Here is a 15,212-nt window from a genome sequence, read left to right as displayed (position 1 = left end):
TTTTGCTTCAGTTCCATGGACACTGGGCTACTCCTTGTGGTGTGCATGCCTTGGCCACCCGGGGGCAGTGTAATACGGACATGAAGACGGTCTGTCCTCAGTAAACCACATTAATACTTATCATTCTTCGTAGCGGTTTATGAATGTGTGCCTACGTTCAAATATCCTTTGCTCGGTCATGCATGAGATATGAATTCACGACACAAATTGGCGTTACCACTACAAATAACCACTGACTACATGAGAAATTAGAAAAATAAATACACAAGAGGGTCTGGTGTAAGTTCATCCAGAAAGCCCATTTCCCGTTGACTGTGAATTTGGACTTTAATAACAACTCTGCAAGTGATTCATATCTTATTCTAACTTGTGTTTTGTTTTGATATGAGGTGGGATTTATCTTCAGGTTATCGCGATGTTATCTCGGGACTGATTGTTGTCTCTCTGGGAGAGTTTCACTCACAGGAAAGCAAATTAATGAAGGCACCGAATAAATGTTTTGGTTGGAGGGCGTCCAGTGGAACAAATGAGAAATGTGTGTTTGCTTTTTGACAAAGACAAAAGGAACAAACGAGAAGGGAGGAGCGCGTGTGTACTCCATCCATCCATCCATCCATAAATGTTCTATCCGCATCCATTCATTCATCAAAAATCCACCAAAGTGTTTTTTGTTTTTTTTTAAGGAGTTATTCGCACCTCCACTGGGGGGTTCCAGAGTACTTGAGGGGCAGGCACGACATCTCCCCCAAAAAACTCAACGTCAGCTTGGACAGGCTCCAGCTCCCCTGCGATCCGAATGAGGACATGCGCTGCAGAAAATGACTGGCTGAGTATTGTATTTTTAGTCTCGCACTCTGATATGTTACAAAAAAAAAAAAAGGACATGACATTTCACGAAATCAAAATTTGATGATTTAATAGTTGGAAATAAGGACATCAGTCCCACATCAGAAGACACTTAGCACTTCCAGTACTTCCATAACAATCAACATGAAATTAAATTCAGCGTTTGTTTGTACAGGCCCAAGTGTTTGAAAATTAGGCAGAGGTTTTATTTCTAAAAAGTGTTTTTAATATTATGCTAAAGCACTCTTACATTATGCCCATTTGAACAACAACACTGTACCTAAATACAGGAAAATAAAAACTGTACTGAGTGACCAACCTTCCATACTTCTACTTTTATTATCTCCACCTTTCCTCTAGGCATACTCCTCACAAAACGGTAAGGATCATTTCAGGATGACCCTAAAACGACCACAAGGACTCGATTCCCCTGGAGCGACTCCACTGAACACCATTCGTTCATTCATTTACGTTTGACGTTGCGCACCGCAGTCTAGACGGCAGTGTTGTTAATTCAAAAAATTTTTGTTGTTGTTTTTTTTGTATCCAGCAAGATGGGGGACAGCTGCAGGAAGGAAGGAGAGAGAGAGAGAGAGAGAGAGAGAGAGTGTGTGCACTTTGTGTTTGTGACTCACCCTCTTTCCCCCCCAGCTGCTCCCCTCATGCTCTGAACCTCAGTCCTGCCCGTCCTCTCCAATGTTTTGTCGTGCCGACCAAAATGCGGCAAGTTCTGAAACACACATACAGTACAGCTACGTGGTATTGCCGCGACAACTTGATCAACAAAGACCTTCCGAAGCGCAAAATACTGTAAAATTGATTTCATGCTGCCAGAAAAATCGACTTCTTTATGTGACGAAAAAAAGAACCTGAGAGATCTTGGCGCTGTTCCCGAGACCTCAGTTTTAAAAATGTGTATATACAGTTAACCCCCCGCTATATTGCTCTTTATTGTTCACTATATTGCAGATATTTAAGCAATTGGTTTTGGATATTTTTTTTACCGGAGACACTGAATTTAGACTTGTACCATCAGTGTAGTGCGACGTTCATACCGGCAGCACTGAGGTCTACTGGAAGAAATGCAGTATTTCAAAATACGAAGAAGAGGCAGAGAAGGTCCCCTACTAAGCTCCATTCAATAATAATTCATGTCATGCTGTTTGTATGAATTGTCAGTTGTTTGATTATAAATTGCATACCATCCATGCTAATTTCCATTAGCCCGTCTATGGTGTTTCATATTATACGTTAGCACTAAGCTAGCAGACTTTTGTTAGTTTGTAAATAGGTTTGCAGTACGTCATTAACATAACACAAATCTTATCCCTCCATCAGCCAGAAGACGATTTGTGATGAATTTTCCCCACAGCAGAACTGTTGTTTGTGTGTCTTTGCCTGCTGTAGGTCTGTTCAACGTATGCATGTGTGTGGTCCATTCGTTATGTTTACGGCCAATGCCGACAGCCCTGCATTTACTTTACCGAGTCTTGCATCACACAACAAGAGAGACGTTTAACACTTGATAAGGCGAGGATGTGTCTGGGAGGAACATGTTGAGGTCTGTCCAAGTGGAAGCAGCTGTGTTGTCGCAGGCGTTTTCGCAGCTCGGGGGGCCGATCTCCGACCGACGATTCAAAGCCGTACGCGCTGCACTTTACGGCTTGTGGCTGTATTTCCCCCGCTCTATCTTGAGTCATAATATTTCTTTTGACTGACATCCAGCCTGATATGAGTAAGAAGAAGCATGTTTGTGAATCGAGCACAAAAGTCATCTCTATCATGAGAAACAGCGGGATACAGTTTGGCCGTCTACTGTACATCTGTATAAAACGATGTGTGCACACCCAGGGGTTTCCCCCCAATATCTCCTTTTTGGGCTCTGTATTTTTGATTAAATAGAGACAAAGCATCTTTAAATAAGTCAATAACAAACCATTAGATAACATAGTACGGCGGCGCCTTGAGATACGAGTGACCCAACGTAAGAGTGTTTCACTTCACAAGAAGCAGCGGTTTGGCAAATCGTGAACAACTGATCTAAACAGACGCTTCACGCCAAGTTGGACTTTACTGTCAAACTAAAAAAAAAAAATGAAGAGAATTACACCTTGTGTATTTAAAACAACCAAACTGTTGCCTACAGAAAGGCTTCATGCTAACAACGAAAAAATGCCATTGACATGCTAACAAACGCCATCAGGGCATCTCTCCAATAGCTGACGACGGGGTCGATGAAAGTACGAAGAAAATGACGCAAAAGGCAACATGATTTATTCTTTCGAACCATTGGCTCAATCCTCGAGCTGGTGTTGGAGAATGATAGCCCCCCCCAAAAAAAACAAAAAAAAAACACCCAGCTGCCGATCCCAATCTGGATTATTACATTCCCAAAGTCGAGTTTCCCCAAATCGGCCCGGAGGAAATGTGGACGGAATGCTGTGATGAGCCGTCGCGCTCCGAGAATGTTGTCTCGGTGCACGTGGACCAATATGTTGACCTAATTACTAATTACTGCACAGTGTAATCCATATTAATAGAGCACATACGGGCGCTAACATCACCAAACGTCGTCCATCTGGTGTCATGCTGTGCGTACGTGTGCATCCCTGACAATGGCGAGTTCAAGTGTCTCATCCCTGCTGCTCTAAACAGGAAAAAGCTGTGATTATAAACACGCCGCCATTATTTATGATACAAGAGCGAAGAATGCGGCCTGATAAATCATTTTGATCATGCGCTCAGACGCAACGCTGCAAGGCTCAACGGCCCAACTTGTCGCAGTGTGAGACAACGTCAATCATTTTCAAAACAACAACCACCACCAACTCGGAAACAAACAGGATAACACGCACACGCACACACACACGCTATACAGCAGTGACCATTTTGTTTGTTTTCTGCGTTTGCATCGTTTGTGGACATTAATCATCGCGAGGCGTCAAGACAAAGACGTGCGTCTACAAAACACAAAAAGAAAATACATGGGAAATAACTGATGAAAAAAAGTCACATTTAACCAGCTTCATGCAGGAAATCCTCCCAGACTTCTGTTTAGCGAGCCTCAAAGGTTTAACTCTAACACTTGTGGTTTGCTTCTTCTTTCGCTTTTTATGTAACACGTCTCGCAAACGATCGACTGCCGTCATCCTTTTCCTACAGAACTCGGCATGAGGGTCGTGGCTGAACTGGAGCCGAGCCAGTATATAAAACGAGGCTTCAAAATGGTGAAACTACGCGCCGTTCGACTGTCAGCTTTCAATTCAACGCAACTACGTCCGGCAACTTTCGGATGCAACTCGTTTGAGCCGTGAAAATATATCGGCTTAAAAGGGTTCCGGTGGCCGGAATATATCCCACCGGGCCGTTGTGAGGTTTTCCACGCCACCGCGATATATATATATATATATATATATATATATATATATATATATATATCTACAGTAATCTGAAAAACATACAGTTGAAGTGTATTTTTCAGTTGTTATCATTAGATATGCAAGCATTTTTTGATTTGTTTTTGCTAGTCAGTCTACAATGTTTGCAAAGCTATTGGAACATGTTAATAAAAGTGAATAAAAGAGGGCAACTATTTTGTATGCATTTTTGTGTCGGCTGTTTTTTATGTTTTATTTTTGCACTGAAGTACATTTCACAGTCTACTTTATATTTGATACTTTATATTTACTTAACAACAGAAGTAAATCTGCACTTTTTTTTTTTTTTTTTTTAACTACTTAAATACAACGTCTGAGTACTTTTACCACCTCAGCTGGTTTAGCCGACACAGCTGTGCAAAAACACATTGTCCAGTGAGGGCAAAAGTGAGGATCGGAGTGGCAAGAAATGGCGATGGGGAAACAGCGCCACCTAGAGAGATTCAGCGAAATGAGCGCGGGCGTCCTGCAGATGGCGCTCCAGCTCCTTCGTGCAGTTGGATTGAGGCCTTTTGCCCGATGAGATGACATTATTCTCGGACCATGGACTGAATTATATCAGGGTATTCTTGTGACACTTTTAGCAGGGGATTATTCCAAACTTTATTTTGGCATGCAGGAAAAATGTGTGCGTGGGAGTCGTCCCCTCTGTACGTGCACACTTTGAGTCAGTCATCGATCCTGGTGCAAAGTGATCTGCTCAGATTCCCAGTTTTGTTTGGGGAACGTGTTCTCATTTGACAAATATACACACACCAAAGTCCAAATGTATCAACGTGCACGCAGACAATAAAGGAAACGCAGCCACACATCAATTTACTTCCTCTGTACGTTGTTGTGTCCTTGCCAACGGCACTTCCGCTTTTTTGTTCACATGCAGAGAGAAGAAGAAGAAGCTATCTTGCCCGCTGACGTCTATTAGGAGTTGAACTAGTTTGCCCGCTGTGGACAAGCGGCGTGATGAAGCGCCGCAGTGTGGCTTACACAGCAGGGCACGTCAGCAAATCTCATTAGTGGGCTTGCGGGAGTTTAGCGGGGGCTTACGCGGGCTGACCGCCGAACGCGCTCCTCAAGGTGGATCGCGGTTGGCAGAGGTCTACCTGCGAGGTTCAGGGTTCAACGGGGGTCGGGGATACGCGGCCCAAAAAAAAAATAGAAACATTTATACCTCTGGAGATTTGGATGGCCGTTTTAGTCTTTGTAATGAGCAGCTGCCAGAAGCCAACGACTTGTGGAGCTTTGTTGAACTTGCAATAAAAGGTTTAGCGGAATACTCCCCCTGTCGATGAATGAAAATCCAAACAAAAGAGTAAAAATAGGTGGGAACGCAGAATAGGGTTGAAGGCACGTTCCGCTAACGGGCTCACTGTAATCTCTTAATGAACTCCCACACGGAACGGCGGAAAAGGGGGAAAAGCCGGACCGACTGATATGGCTGGGGGATGGGAAAAGGTGGGCTTGGATGCTGGAAGTGTTCGAAAAGACTTCTGCAAGCTTTTCTTACAGCTCTTGGGGGGGAGGAAAAAAAAGTTTGCGTTTCCAAAATGTTACTAATATGACGCAACGACACACGGGCAGTGACTCGTCCACGCGGGGCACATGACGCGAACGGCGCGCCCCGCTCCCGTCCTTTTGGCAGGCCAACCACGGCCGATGTCAGAAATCCCCTCATCAATCCGCCGATGTCGTCAGACAGCGCAGAGCAAGCCGCTGTCATCCACTTGACGGGTCAGAGGGCAGGTAAGTCGCCGTTTCGCACTTAGAGTCACGAGCGCCAAGTCTGACATTGAACTTCTTGATGAATGGGGGAAAGTGGGAGAGCGCGGCCTGCGAGTATCGATACCAGGCATCGGTATCGCGCCGAAACCGGCCTCGTAAGCGGTTCGGAATTTGGATGGACGGCTGGATACTCGTGAAGGCTGGCGATACAGCCCCCAATAAAAAAAAATCATCTGACATCGGGTAAGTCCTCCTCGCCAGTAGTTGGCGCTACACTACAGCGCTTTGACATATTGGTAAATCACCATGTGCTACAGCAAGAGAGAAAAGTCTTTGTTCACAATTATCAGTCATTGCGTTAATTGAAACTTTACGGACCAAATGTACTCGCGGTATTAGTACTCAATGGTTCTCAATCAATTCGATAATCGACGAGTTGTTGATTAATCGATTAATTGTTGCATCTCTACTGTAAATGTTCTGAATGCATTTTAGGTCCATTTTTAAACTTCCCCCTGAAATGAAAGAGCCCGAACCTTTTGTGAGTAGTGTAAGATGCTTGCCACTCTGCATTTGAGTAAAAACAAACAAACAAACAAACAAACAAACAAAACAGCTCCAACTCTGCTGCCAGTGTGCTTGATAGACATGTCAAATCTAAAATTATGACATGAGAATGATGCGAGGGCACATGCATGACTTCCGCACACGATCGCGTGAATGTGTGTGACACGCATGCACGCACGCACGCACGCACGCACGCACGCACCTGGTAATCTGCAGTAAGATGGTTTATGGGCTCGCCTGCTGTGACGCAGGTACGCTGGCTAGCAGATTCTCCCTAAAATCTAACAAAGGCAGTCTGCGGCCCGCGCAGCCCACTTCCTGACAAACAGGCTCACGCCGGACCGCACTTTGCCGCTGACTTCTTTCCAATTGTGCGCACACAAAGTGAAAAGTAAATGTACAAGTCGTCAGGGAGGACGCACGACTACGTGGACAATGAGTCTCCGCACTGCACCTTCAAACCTAACCCTAAATTCATTGAGTTATAATGAGTTGTATTGTTTTAATTGCTGTACGCCGCCTCTTCCCCGAAGATAGCTGGGATAGGCTCCAGCACGCCCGCGACCCTAGTGAGGAGAAGCGGCATGGAAATTGAATGAATGAATGAATGAATGAATGCGCTATTACTCACTACCTTCATGTTTTTAATTGTTAGGGTGCAACTTCGAGCTGTCTTTCTTTGTTTTCAAACGACAGCTTCAAGGGTGTTCTCATGAGAATTTGGTGAGAATCTCGACATTGGTGACGACACGGTTTGTGGGACCACGTTAAAACCTGCAAAATATATATATCGTGACCTCAAGCAATTTGTGAACATTTAAATCTACGGGAGTGTATTTTTAAAATAATTTTCCAACGGCAGTTTGCAGCATATATGAGCCGCCTCGGGTGAACCAGAAAACTAGTTAGATGATTTCTTTGGCAGGTAGCGTGCTCAACAATTGTTGTCCTGTGATCCCAATTGTTACTCTCACCCATCTGTGACTCCAAAAATGTCAGAAAAAAAAACTCTTTGGAGTGAGTCAGAGGCCATGTCAATGGTGGCAATTGTGCGCTGACTCCTACTTAACACGAGATTGAATGTTCTGAACAGCCCCAATTCTAAGAGGGTGTGCGCACTTGTGCAAGCATATGATCAAGCTCGTTTATTTTTGGAGGTTTCTCATTAGAACAATTCGATGTGCTTTCGGGGAGATGATATTAGCCTGGTGGTGCGCAAAGCAAAGAGACTTTTTCCAATGCAAAATATGACGTGGCTGAGCTCAATAAAGGTTAGGTAACTGTGGTCCGCGGCGAGCTGCAGACGCGCCCCCCCCCCCCCCCCCCCCAAAGCCTGGAGGTGCCGCCTGTCAATCAAGGCGATCCCGCCCTCACTCGCATGCAGACGGGAAGCTGGCCACAGACTCGCCCTGACTTTGCAGCTGTGCACCTTCAAACTCGATGACATCACGGAGCAAAATGTGAGCGTCCAACCGATCGAAGTTGGTGTGGACGCGCGCGCGAGAAGGGAAGTCGATAGTACGTACTTTGAGACGTGTGCCTAAGTGGTCCGCCGAAAGAGGGCCGTATCGGGGATCTTCGACAGGACATCATGGACGGGTCGGTGGACTGAAAGTGCAGAGAAAAGTGCGCTTCTGGAGCTGAAAAGACGTTTTGATGCACTTCGCGACGCGTGCGTAAAAGTCCGCCGAAGTCTTGGACTGGACGGACCCGAAGTGCAGTTCTGCGGTCGATGCAGACCCAGCTTGTGAGGCGGTGCGCGCTGCTGAATTCAATTTGTCTGGACAGTGTACACCCAGACCCAGAAGTAGGACAAGCTCACGCTGAGTTCCACCATATGCGCACGAGAGAAGGAAAGTTGTGAGAAGGAAGCGCATTGAAGAAAGATGGGCGAGAATGCAGACGGAGGGGAGAGCGTCAACCTGAGCGTGCTCGACTGGGAGCAAGTGCAGCGGCTGGATGCCATCCTGGCCGGCTCCATCCCCATCCACGGCCGCTGGAGCTTCCCCACGCTGGAGGTGAAGCCGCGCGACATCGTCAAGGCCGTCCGCGGCCGCATGGAGCGAGCGCAGATCCGCGTGCGGGAGGTGCGGCTCAACGGCTCGGCGGCCAGCTACGTGCTGCACGAGGACAGCGGCCTGGGCTGGAACGACCTGGACCTCATCTTTTGCGCCGAGCTCAAGGGGGAGAAGGAGTTCCAGATGGTCAAAGACTTGGTGCTGGACTGCCTGCTGGACTTGTTGCCCGAGGAAGTCAACAAGGAGAAGATCACAGCCTTGACCCTAAAGGTAAATGAAGAGAAAAATAAGCATGTGGGCAGTGGGGACTTTCTGACTATTACTAGTTTTCTGTCAACGACGACGACTACATTAATCCATCTCTTGAAACAACTCATGCGCACACGCTTTCTTATACATTTCTCCCACCCATGCACGCACGCACGCTTTCTAGACCCCCAAGGAGGACCGTGGAGTTTGCTTAGAAGAGTTGGCAATGGCGAGTGTGGACACTTTTCAACAGTGGATAGCAAAAGTCTACACACCCTTGTTAAAACACCAGGGCTTTGTCCAAAATGACACCATGGTAAAGATGTTTTTTCTCCACCATTAATGTGACCTATAACCTGTATAACCGAATTGGAAAAAAACAAAAAACAAAATTGGAGAGGGGAAGTAAAGTAGGTGAGATAATGTGGTTGCACAAGTGCGGACACCCTCTTAACTGAGGATGTGGCTGCGTTCATCACATCCAACCAAACGCATGTTGAACACGAGTCGGCACACACCTGCCACCATTAAAAGTTCGTCTGATTAACCCCAAATAAAGTTCAGGTGTTCTAGTAGGTTTTTATGGACTTTTTTGTGGCTTTTTTTTTCTTTATTGGCAGAAGACTGAATGTTTTGTGCGAACACGGACTGATGTTTGGAACGGTTCATAATTCACTCCATCTTAACTAAGGCCCGGGTTTTGGTGGTCTTCATGGCTGAGCAGTGTTGTGTTTGCGCCAAAAATTTCTTTGGAATTATGGCCAAAAGGTTCAACCTCGGTTTCATTGGACCATGACGCATTTCCCCATGCACGTTTGGGAGACGTGTGCCTTTGTAAAATTTCGCCATGCTTGGATGGATGTTCTTTTTTTATTTTGGGGTGAGGGGGGGGGGGAGAAGGATTCCATTTTGCCCCACTGTCCAGACATATGAAGAAGACGGTAGATTGTTGTCAAATGCACTAAACGGCCAATACTCACCAGAAACCTCAGCAGCTTGAATGGTGGCCTTCTCGTCTTTTCGTCAATTTCTGAGGGATGTCTAAATCTTCGTATTGATGATGACTGTCTTCATTGTGTTCCGTGGTATATTTAATCCCATGGGAACTCTTTTGTACCATTCTCCTCACTGATAACTTTGAACGATCCCTCTGATGCCGTGGGAGCGCTCTGCGGAGCGTAGCTTGCAACCTCCAAAATGTTCAAGAAGGCCTACTAGAACATCTGAACTTTATCGGGGATGACCTGAAACGCCAAATGGTGGCACGTGTTCCGCTGACTTCCATTTAATGTGAGTTTGAATTTGACAGGTTAATTCTGAACACAGCCACACACATCCCCACTTGTATGAAAGTGAAGGAATTCTGTTTCGCCAATCCAACGTAACCACTGGCGACATTTTACTCCACTTCTCTCGTCGAACGCAGCCAGGCAGTCACATGACCACACACAGTCTCCGAGGCGTCACAGAGATGCAGTTTTCTAAGTGACTAATTTACGTGAAGCATAGCACGCACACAAACACAGAGCATATATTGATTAATAGTGTAGAGACATGAGCATCCGAGCAATAACTAAATTTTCTCTATTTGACATTTGTGCTTTAAAAATAAAGCACCCCCCCGCCCCCCACATCACTCAAACGGCGGAGTACTCGAGGTGTGCTCATACAGTACCTCAAATTTTGCCGCATCACATAAAGCAAAGACAAAAGTTGTGGTTCTCTTAGTCAAGGTATCACTGTTCATAAAAAGATCAAAAAAGGATTCTCTCTCATCCAATTAGATTCAGATCTACATGAATAAGTGGCCCTGTGCCGGCAGATGACATCAACATCACCAATAAAAGCGAAACATGATGTATTATCTACTCCATCTTGACCTGGTCTGACACAAGAAGAGGTGTTGGGTAACACGAGCAGCCTTTGTGCAACAAGAAAGAAGCTGGGCGGATTGGTTAAAGTATCAAGTTTGTGGTTTGTCGCTGGACTGGTTTTGCTTTTCGTTTTTGTTTTTTTAACTTTAATATCTTGTAAATGGACCTTGACGCAGATACTAGCAGTTCCCTATTGGGGTACATTACTTTATGGCAATTTTGAGGGTTCCTTTTTTCATCTTGCAGAACGACATGAAAGAATACAGAGCGAGAACCCAACGACAAATTCCTAGCATTGCGATGCTGCTAGGTTAGCCACCTAGCGCCGTGATCTGAGGGTGAAAGGGCGGAAACAAGATGCAAACCCCAAATGTTCAGAGGACTAGACGTCCATGCTAATGATGATTAATAGGGCTTTCTGAGGTGTGGCCTAATAAGACTGCATAGGCTGGTTTGTGACAACGCGGTGCCGGAACAAGAAGCTAGGCTATCTGTTAGCTTCTCTGTTAACTACATTCCAGTTGTAAACTATAGCTGGGATACACCCTGAACTGGCTGTCAGCCAATCGCAGGGCACGTAAAGACAAACAATCACATTGAGAGTCTTGGATTAACCGACCACGCGTGTTTTTGGAATGTGGGAGGAAACCGGCGTACCAGGAGAAAACGCACGCAGGCACGGGGAGATCGTGCAAACGGCACACAGTCGAGGCCGGATTTGAACCCGGGACCTCAGAACTGTGAGGCGGATGTGCGAACCAGTCGACCGCCGTGCTGCCCCCCTCATGAAAATTGGTTGAGAAATTCGGAAGTTATGACTTAATATCAATGTCCATTCATTGGCTTGATGGGAACGTCGAACTCCCCAACATGGCCGCCACTTCGGCATATTGGTGGCCGGGCTCCTACGGTGCGCTGGCGTATCTAGTCTTCATATCTATGCTCACCGCAACGAATTGCTCCTCTATTCGGGTCAACATAACTACTCACGAGAGCTACTTGGGCACAAACGAGAACTCAACTTGGAACACGAGAATCATCACAAAAGGCGGCGTCTGCCTGCGTTTGCAAAATGTCAAAGAAATAGCTGCAGGTCAACCACAGCACGTGAAAGAAAACTGCAGTTCGCCTGACCTAATCTGCCCGTTTGGAGCTCTCTGCTCCTCGCTGAAGAAAAGGTTGTGCGCATTCAAATGGAGCAGGGAGAGAAGCAATCCGCACTGCATGGACAGCAGTGACTAAGCTTGAAGGCGGCACATCTGAAATAGTTTTTAGCATGTGGGTTAGAGTTATATAATCCAATTATATTATTATATAATTGATCATCGGTGCCTTTTTTTCACTGAATACGTAAGAAATTATTTAGAGGACTAGTTTAGTAATATTATTCTAAAGTAACAGTACTTTGAGTACACTGTTTAGACTCTCGTCACAACCTGCTTCCCGCTGTTCTTCCAGGAGGCCTACGTGCAAAAGATGGTGAAGGTGTGTAACGACTCGGACCGCTGGAGCCTCATCTCGCTCTACAACAACCGCGGCAAGAACGTGGAGCTCAAGTTTGTGGACTCCCTGCGGCGACAGTTCGAGTTCAGCGTGGACTCCTTCCAGATCCGCCTCGACTCGCTGCTGCTCTTCTACGAGTGCTCGGAGCACCCGATGGCCGACGCCTTCCACCCCACCATCCTCGGCGAGAGCGTCTACGGCGACTTCCCCGCCGCCCTCGACCACCTGCGCAAGCGCCTCATCTGCACCAGGAGTCCCGAGGAGATCCGGGGCGGCGGCCTGCTCAAGTACTGCCACCTGCTGGTGCGGGGTTTCCGCGCGGCCTCCGACTCCGAGATGAAACTCTTGCAGCGCTACATGTGCTCGCGCTTCTTCATCGACTTCCCCGACGTGGGCGAGCAGAAGCGCAAGTTGGAGTCCTACCTGCAGAACCACTTTGTGGACCTGGAGGGCAGGAAGTATGACTACCTGGCCGTGCTGTACAAAGTGGTGCAGGAGAGCACCGTGTGCCTGATGGGCTACGAGCTGCGTCAGACACTAGGCCTCATCTCCTCGCTGGCGTGGCGAGCGCTGGCCGAGCAGAACGCCATCCCAAACGCCGCCAACGTCACCTGCTTTTACCAGCCCGCCCCGTACGTCTCCAACTGCAATTTCAGCAACTACTATGTGGCCCAGGTCCAGCCCCTCTTCGCCTGCCCGCCCTCGCCGCCCCAGCACTACATTCCTCCCTCGCAGCATCCCATGCACGCCACTTGGCTGCCCTGTAACTAGAACCTGTACGACGACTGTGCGCTTGTGGAATTTTTCGGAAACATGCATTGCTTTGTTGTTCCTTCGTGACTTGAGTGGAGTTAAACCGGTGGTTCTCAAACTTTTGACACCAAGTCCCAAAGTACCAGTGGCCGACAATTTTGTGTTGATCCAAAAGAGGCCGCGGCTTTATTCCTAAAAAGTACAGTGGTGTCATTTAAACATAAAACAACCTTGCTTTTCTTTATGAAAAAGTCGTCTTAGCTTAATGCTAACAAACAATACAAAACGTCGTTGACATGCCAACGGTTAGCATCGAGAGTTGTTCTTTTAAGACAGTTAATAACACAGGCATATATTCTTTATCCTCTATAAAAGAAATGACTAATGTTACAGCATATTTCTGAGTCACAGACGTGGAAGAAGTCTATTCTTCGTTTGTGTCTGCATCACTCTGCATTATCATCGTGATACGTGCGCTAGCTTGAGTTACGACTGTGGTCGCGGAACAAATTCAACTTGTATCTCGAGGCACCACTGTACATTTAATATTATTGTCAGTTACTTTAAGAGTCAGTTTGAAAATCAAGTTCTGTAATTCTTCGTGTACAACTAGAGGAAGCAAGCATACCACTAATACTGAGAATCACCAAGTTTAGACGAAGCGTAACGGGAAGGACAAATGAGGACAAGCAACCTGGTTTGAGGAGTTTCTCTTACCTTCCAACGTTTTTGCTTATAGCTCTCATATCAGACATGTATACAATTCATTAAAAACTCTTTTAATGACTAAGAGGGTTGAATGGGAGCGATGTGCTAACGATGTTGAGTCACGGTCAAAACTCGCGGGGACTTTCTGTCGGTTACCATGTGACTCCTTTAATAATGCAACAAAGGGTAAGCGACGGCTATTTACATATCCAAAGGGGCGACAAGAGAAACAAAACAACAATGCACGTTTTAATTCTTCAGAGCAACTAAGTGCCTCTAAAAAAAAAAGGGAAAAGTATATTTTTTTCAATTTCTTTGGGAGTGTTGGGGGTTCTCCAAGTGTGTTATTTGGTGTATTTGCAAGCTCGCAATGAATGCATAGCTAAACAAAGTTGACCTTTGCTGACTCAGGCTTTCTACACTGAGGCACCAAGCGTTTTGTTGTTTTTTTCAGTTCTAGCGCTGGTCTGAAACACAGGCCGATTATCATAGAGGAAGTAATGACAAAACTGTACGGCGACACAGAGAGACAATTGAAGGGAAGCGGTAGACTGGTGTGATGAGAAGAAAAAAAAATGCTTATTCTAATAAAATGGAAGGGAGGAAAAACAACCTATTTCAGACAGTTTCATTTCTTATCAGCTGGATCAAGTTGGCCGCAAAATGATGAAGTAGGCACAACCAACTCTGAACTCTGAAATTCATACTACCTACTTGTTTTCGTTCACATACAAAAACGGAGAACGTAAAACCAAAATGTTACTTTGACGTTCACGACAATAGAACTGTTCACATCACTGTGGTGCACAGAACGCACGCCCATGCATCTTTGACAAGGTCACTATCTGATCGGGGGAGCGGACATTGTTTGGAATCACATGCAAAAGGGGTCCTCGGTTTCCAACGGACTTCCTATTGCAGCAAAGTCAGAATGCGCCGTGGTCTAGTTTCGAACTTGTGTGAAATAGGAACGGCCATTTGGCTCCATCCACAATGGGGAGAAATTAACAATCAATCGCTCTTGAAAATATTTGTTGTTGTTCTGAACTTTTCCATGCCAGTGTGGTGTTGAGCAGAATAATACTGCCCAGAGGAGTTGCCTCTGCCTTAGATGAATTAATTAGTGCACTCCATTTTGCCTCAGTTATTTCAAGACGTGATTCAGTTCTGATTGAGCAACACCCATCCCTAATGTTTACTGTTGCAAAAATGACCGCACTTTCTATCAGGAAACACTTTCAAATGAAGTGGGTGCAAGTCACGTTTTTACAGTGTGTTGTTCTCTCAAACGTATTTTTCTATCAATCTCAATTTTTGTACACTTTGTCCTTTTTTTTTTTGGTTGCATTTTGCACATTTTGTGATCTACTGCGGGCCGAAGACGAGCGATGGCTGCGACGACTCGCAGGTGCGAATTGCGATCAGTGTGTCATTGTTTGCTTTCGCTTTCAAGATTTTGTCCTTGGCTGTATTGTTTTTCCACACACAGAAATGATGAATCTGATTATGTGTGTGCTCAAACGTAATGATTAAAAACT

General features: G+C 45.9%; 1 protein-coding gene across 1 annotated transcript; it reads left to right on the top strand.

Moving 5' to 3' along the window:
- Nucleotides 1-7,960: 7,960 nt before the first annotated feature.
- On the top strand, nt 7,961-15,212 carry LOC133417327 (terminal nucleotidyltransferase 5A-like). Its single transcript, XM_061705008.1, has 2 exons — nt 7,961-8,857; nt 12,169-15,212. The coding sequence occupies exons 1-2, from the start codon at nt 8,456-8,458 to the stop codon at nt 12,982-12,984; spliced, it is 1,218 nt and encodes a 405-aa protein (XP_061560992.1). The 5' UTR covers nt 7,961-8,455; the 3' UTR covers nt 12,985-15,212.

Source organism: Phycodurus eques, chromosome 18 (assembly GCF_024500275.1).
Source record: "Phycodurus eques isolate BA_2022a chromosome 18, UOR_Pequ_1.1, whole genome shotgun sequence".
NCBI lineage: Eukaryota > Metazoa > Chordata > Actinopteri > Syngnathiformes > Syngnathidae > Phycodurus > Phycodurus eques.
This window is presented reverse-complemented; position numbering and strand designations above follow the sequence as displayed.

What these genes read in the sequence shown, in the direction of transcription:
- LOC133417327 (XM_061705008.1), top strand. Translation starts at nt 8,456, where the DNA reads ATGGGCGAGAATGCAGACGGAGGGGAGAGCGTCAACCTGAGCGTGCTC. An exon ending in TCACAGCCTTGACCCTAAAG is followed by an intron (nt 8,858 to 12,168) that starts GTAAATGAAGAG and finishes CTGTTCTTCCAG; the next exon opens with GAGGCCTACGTGCAAAAGAT.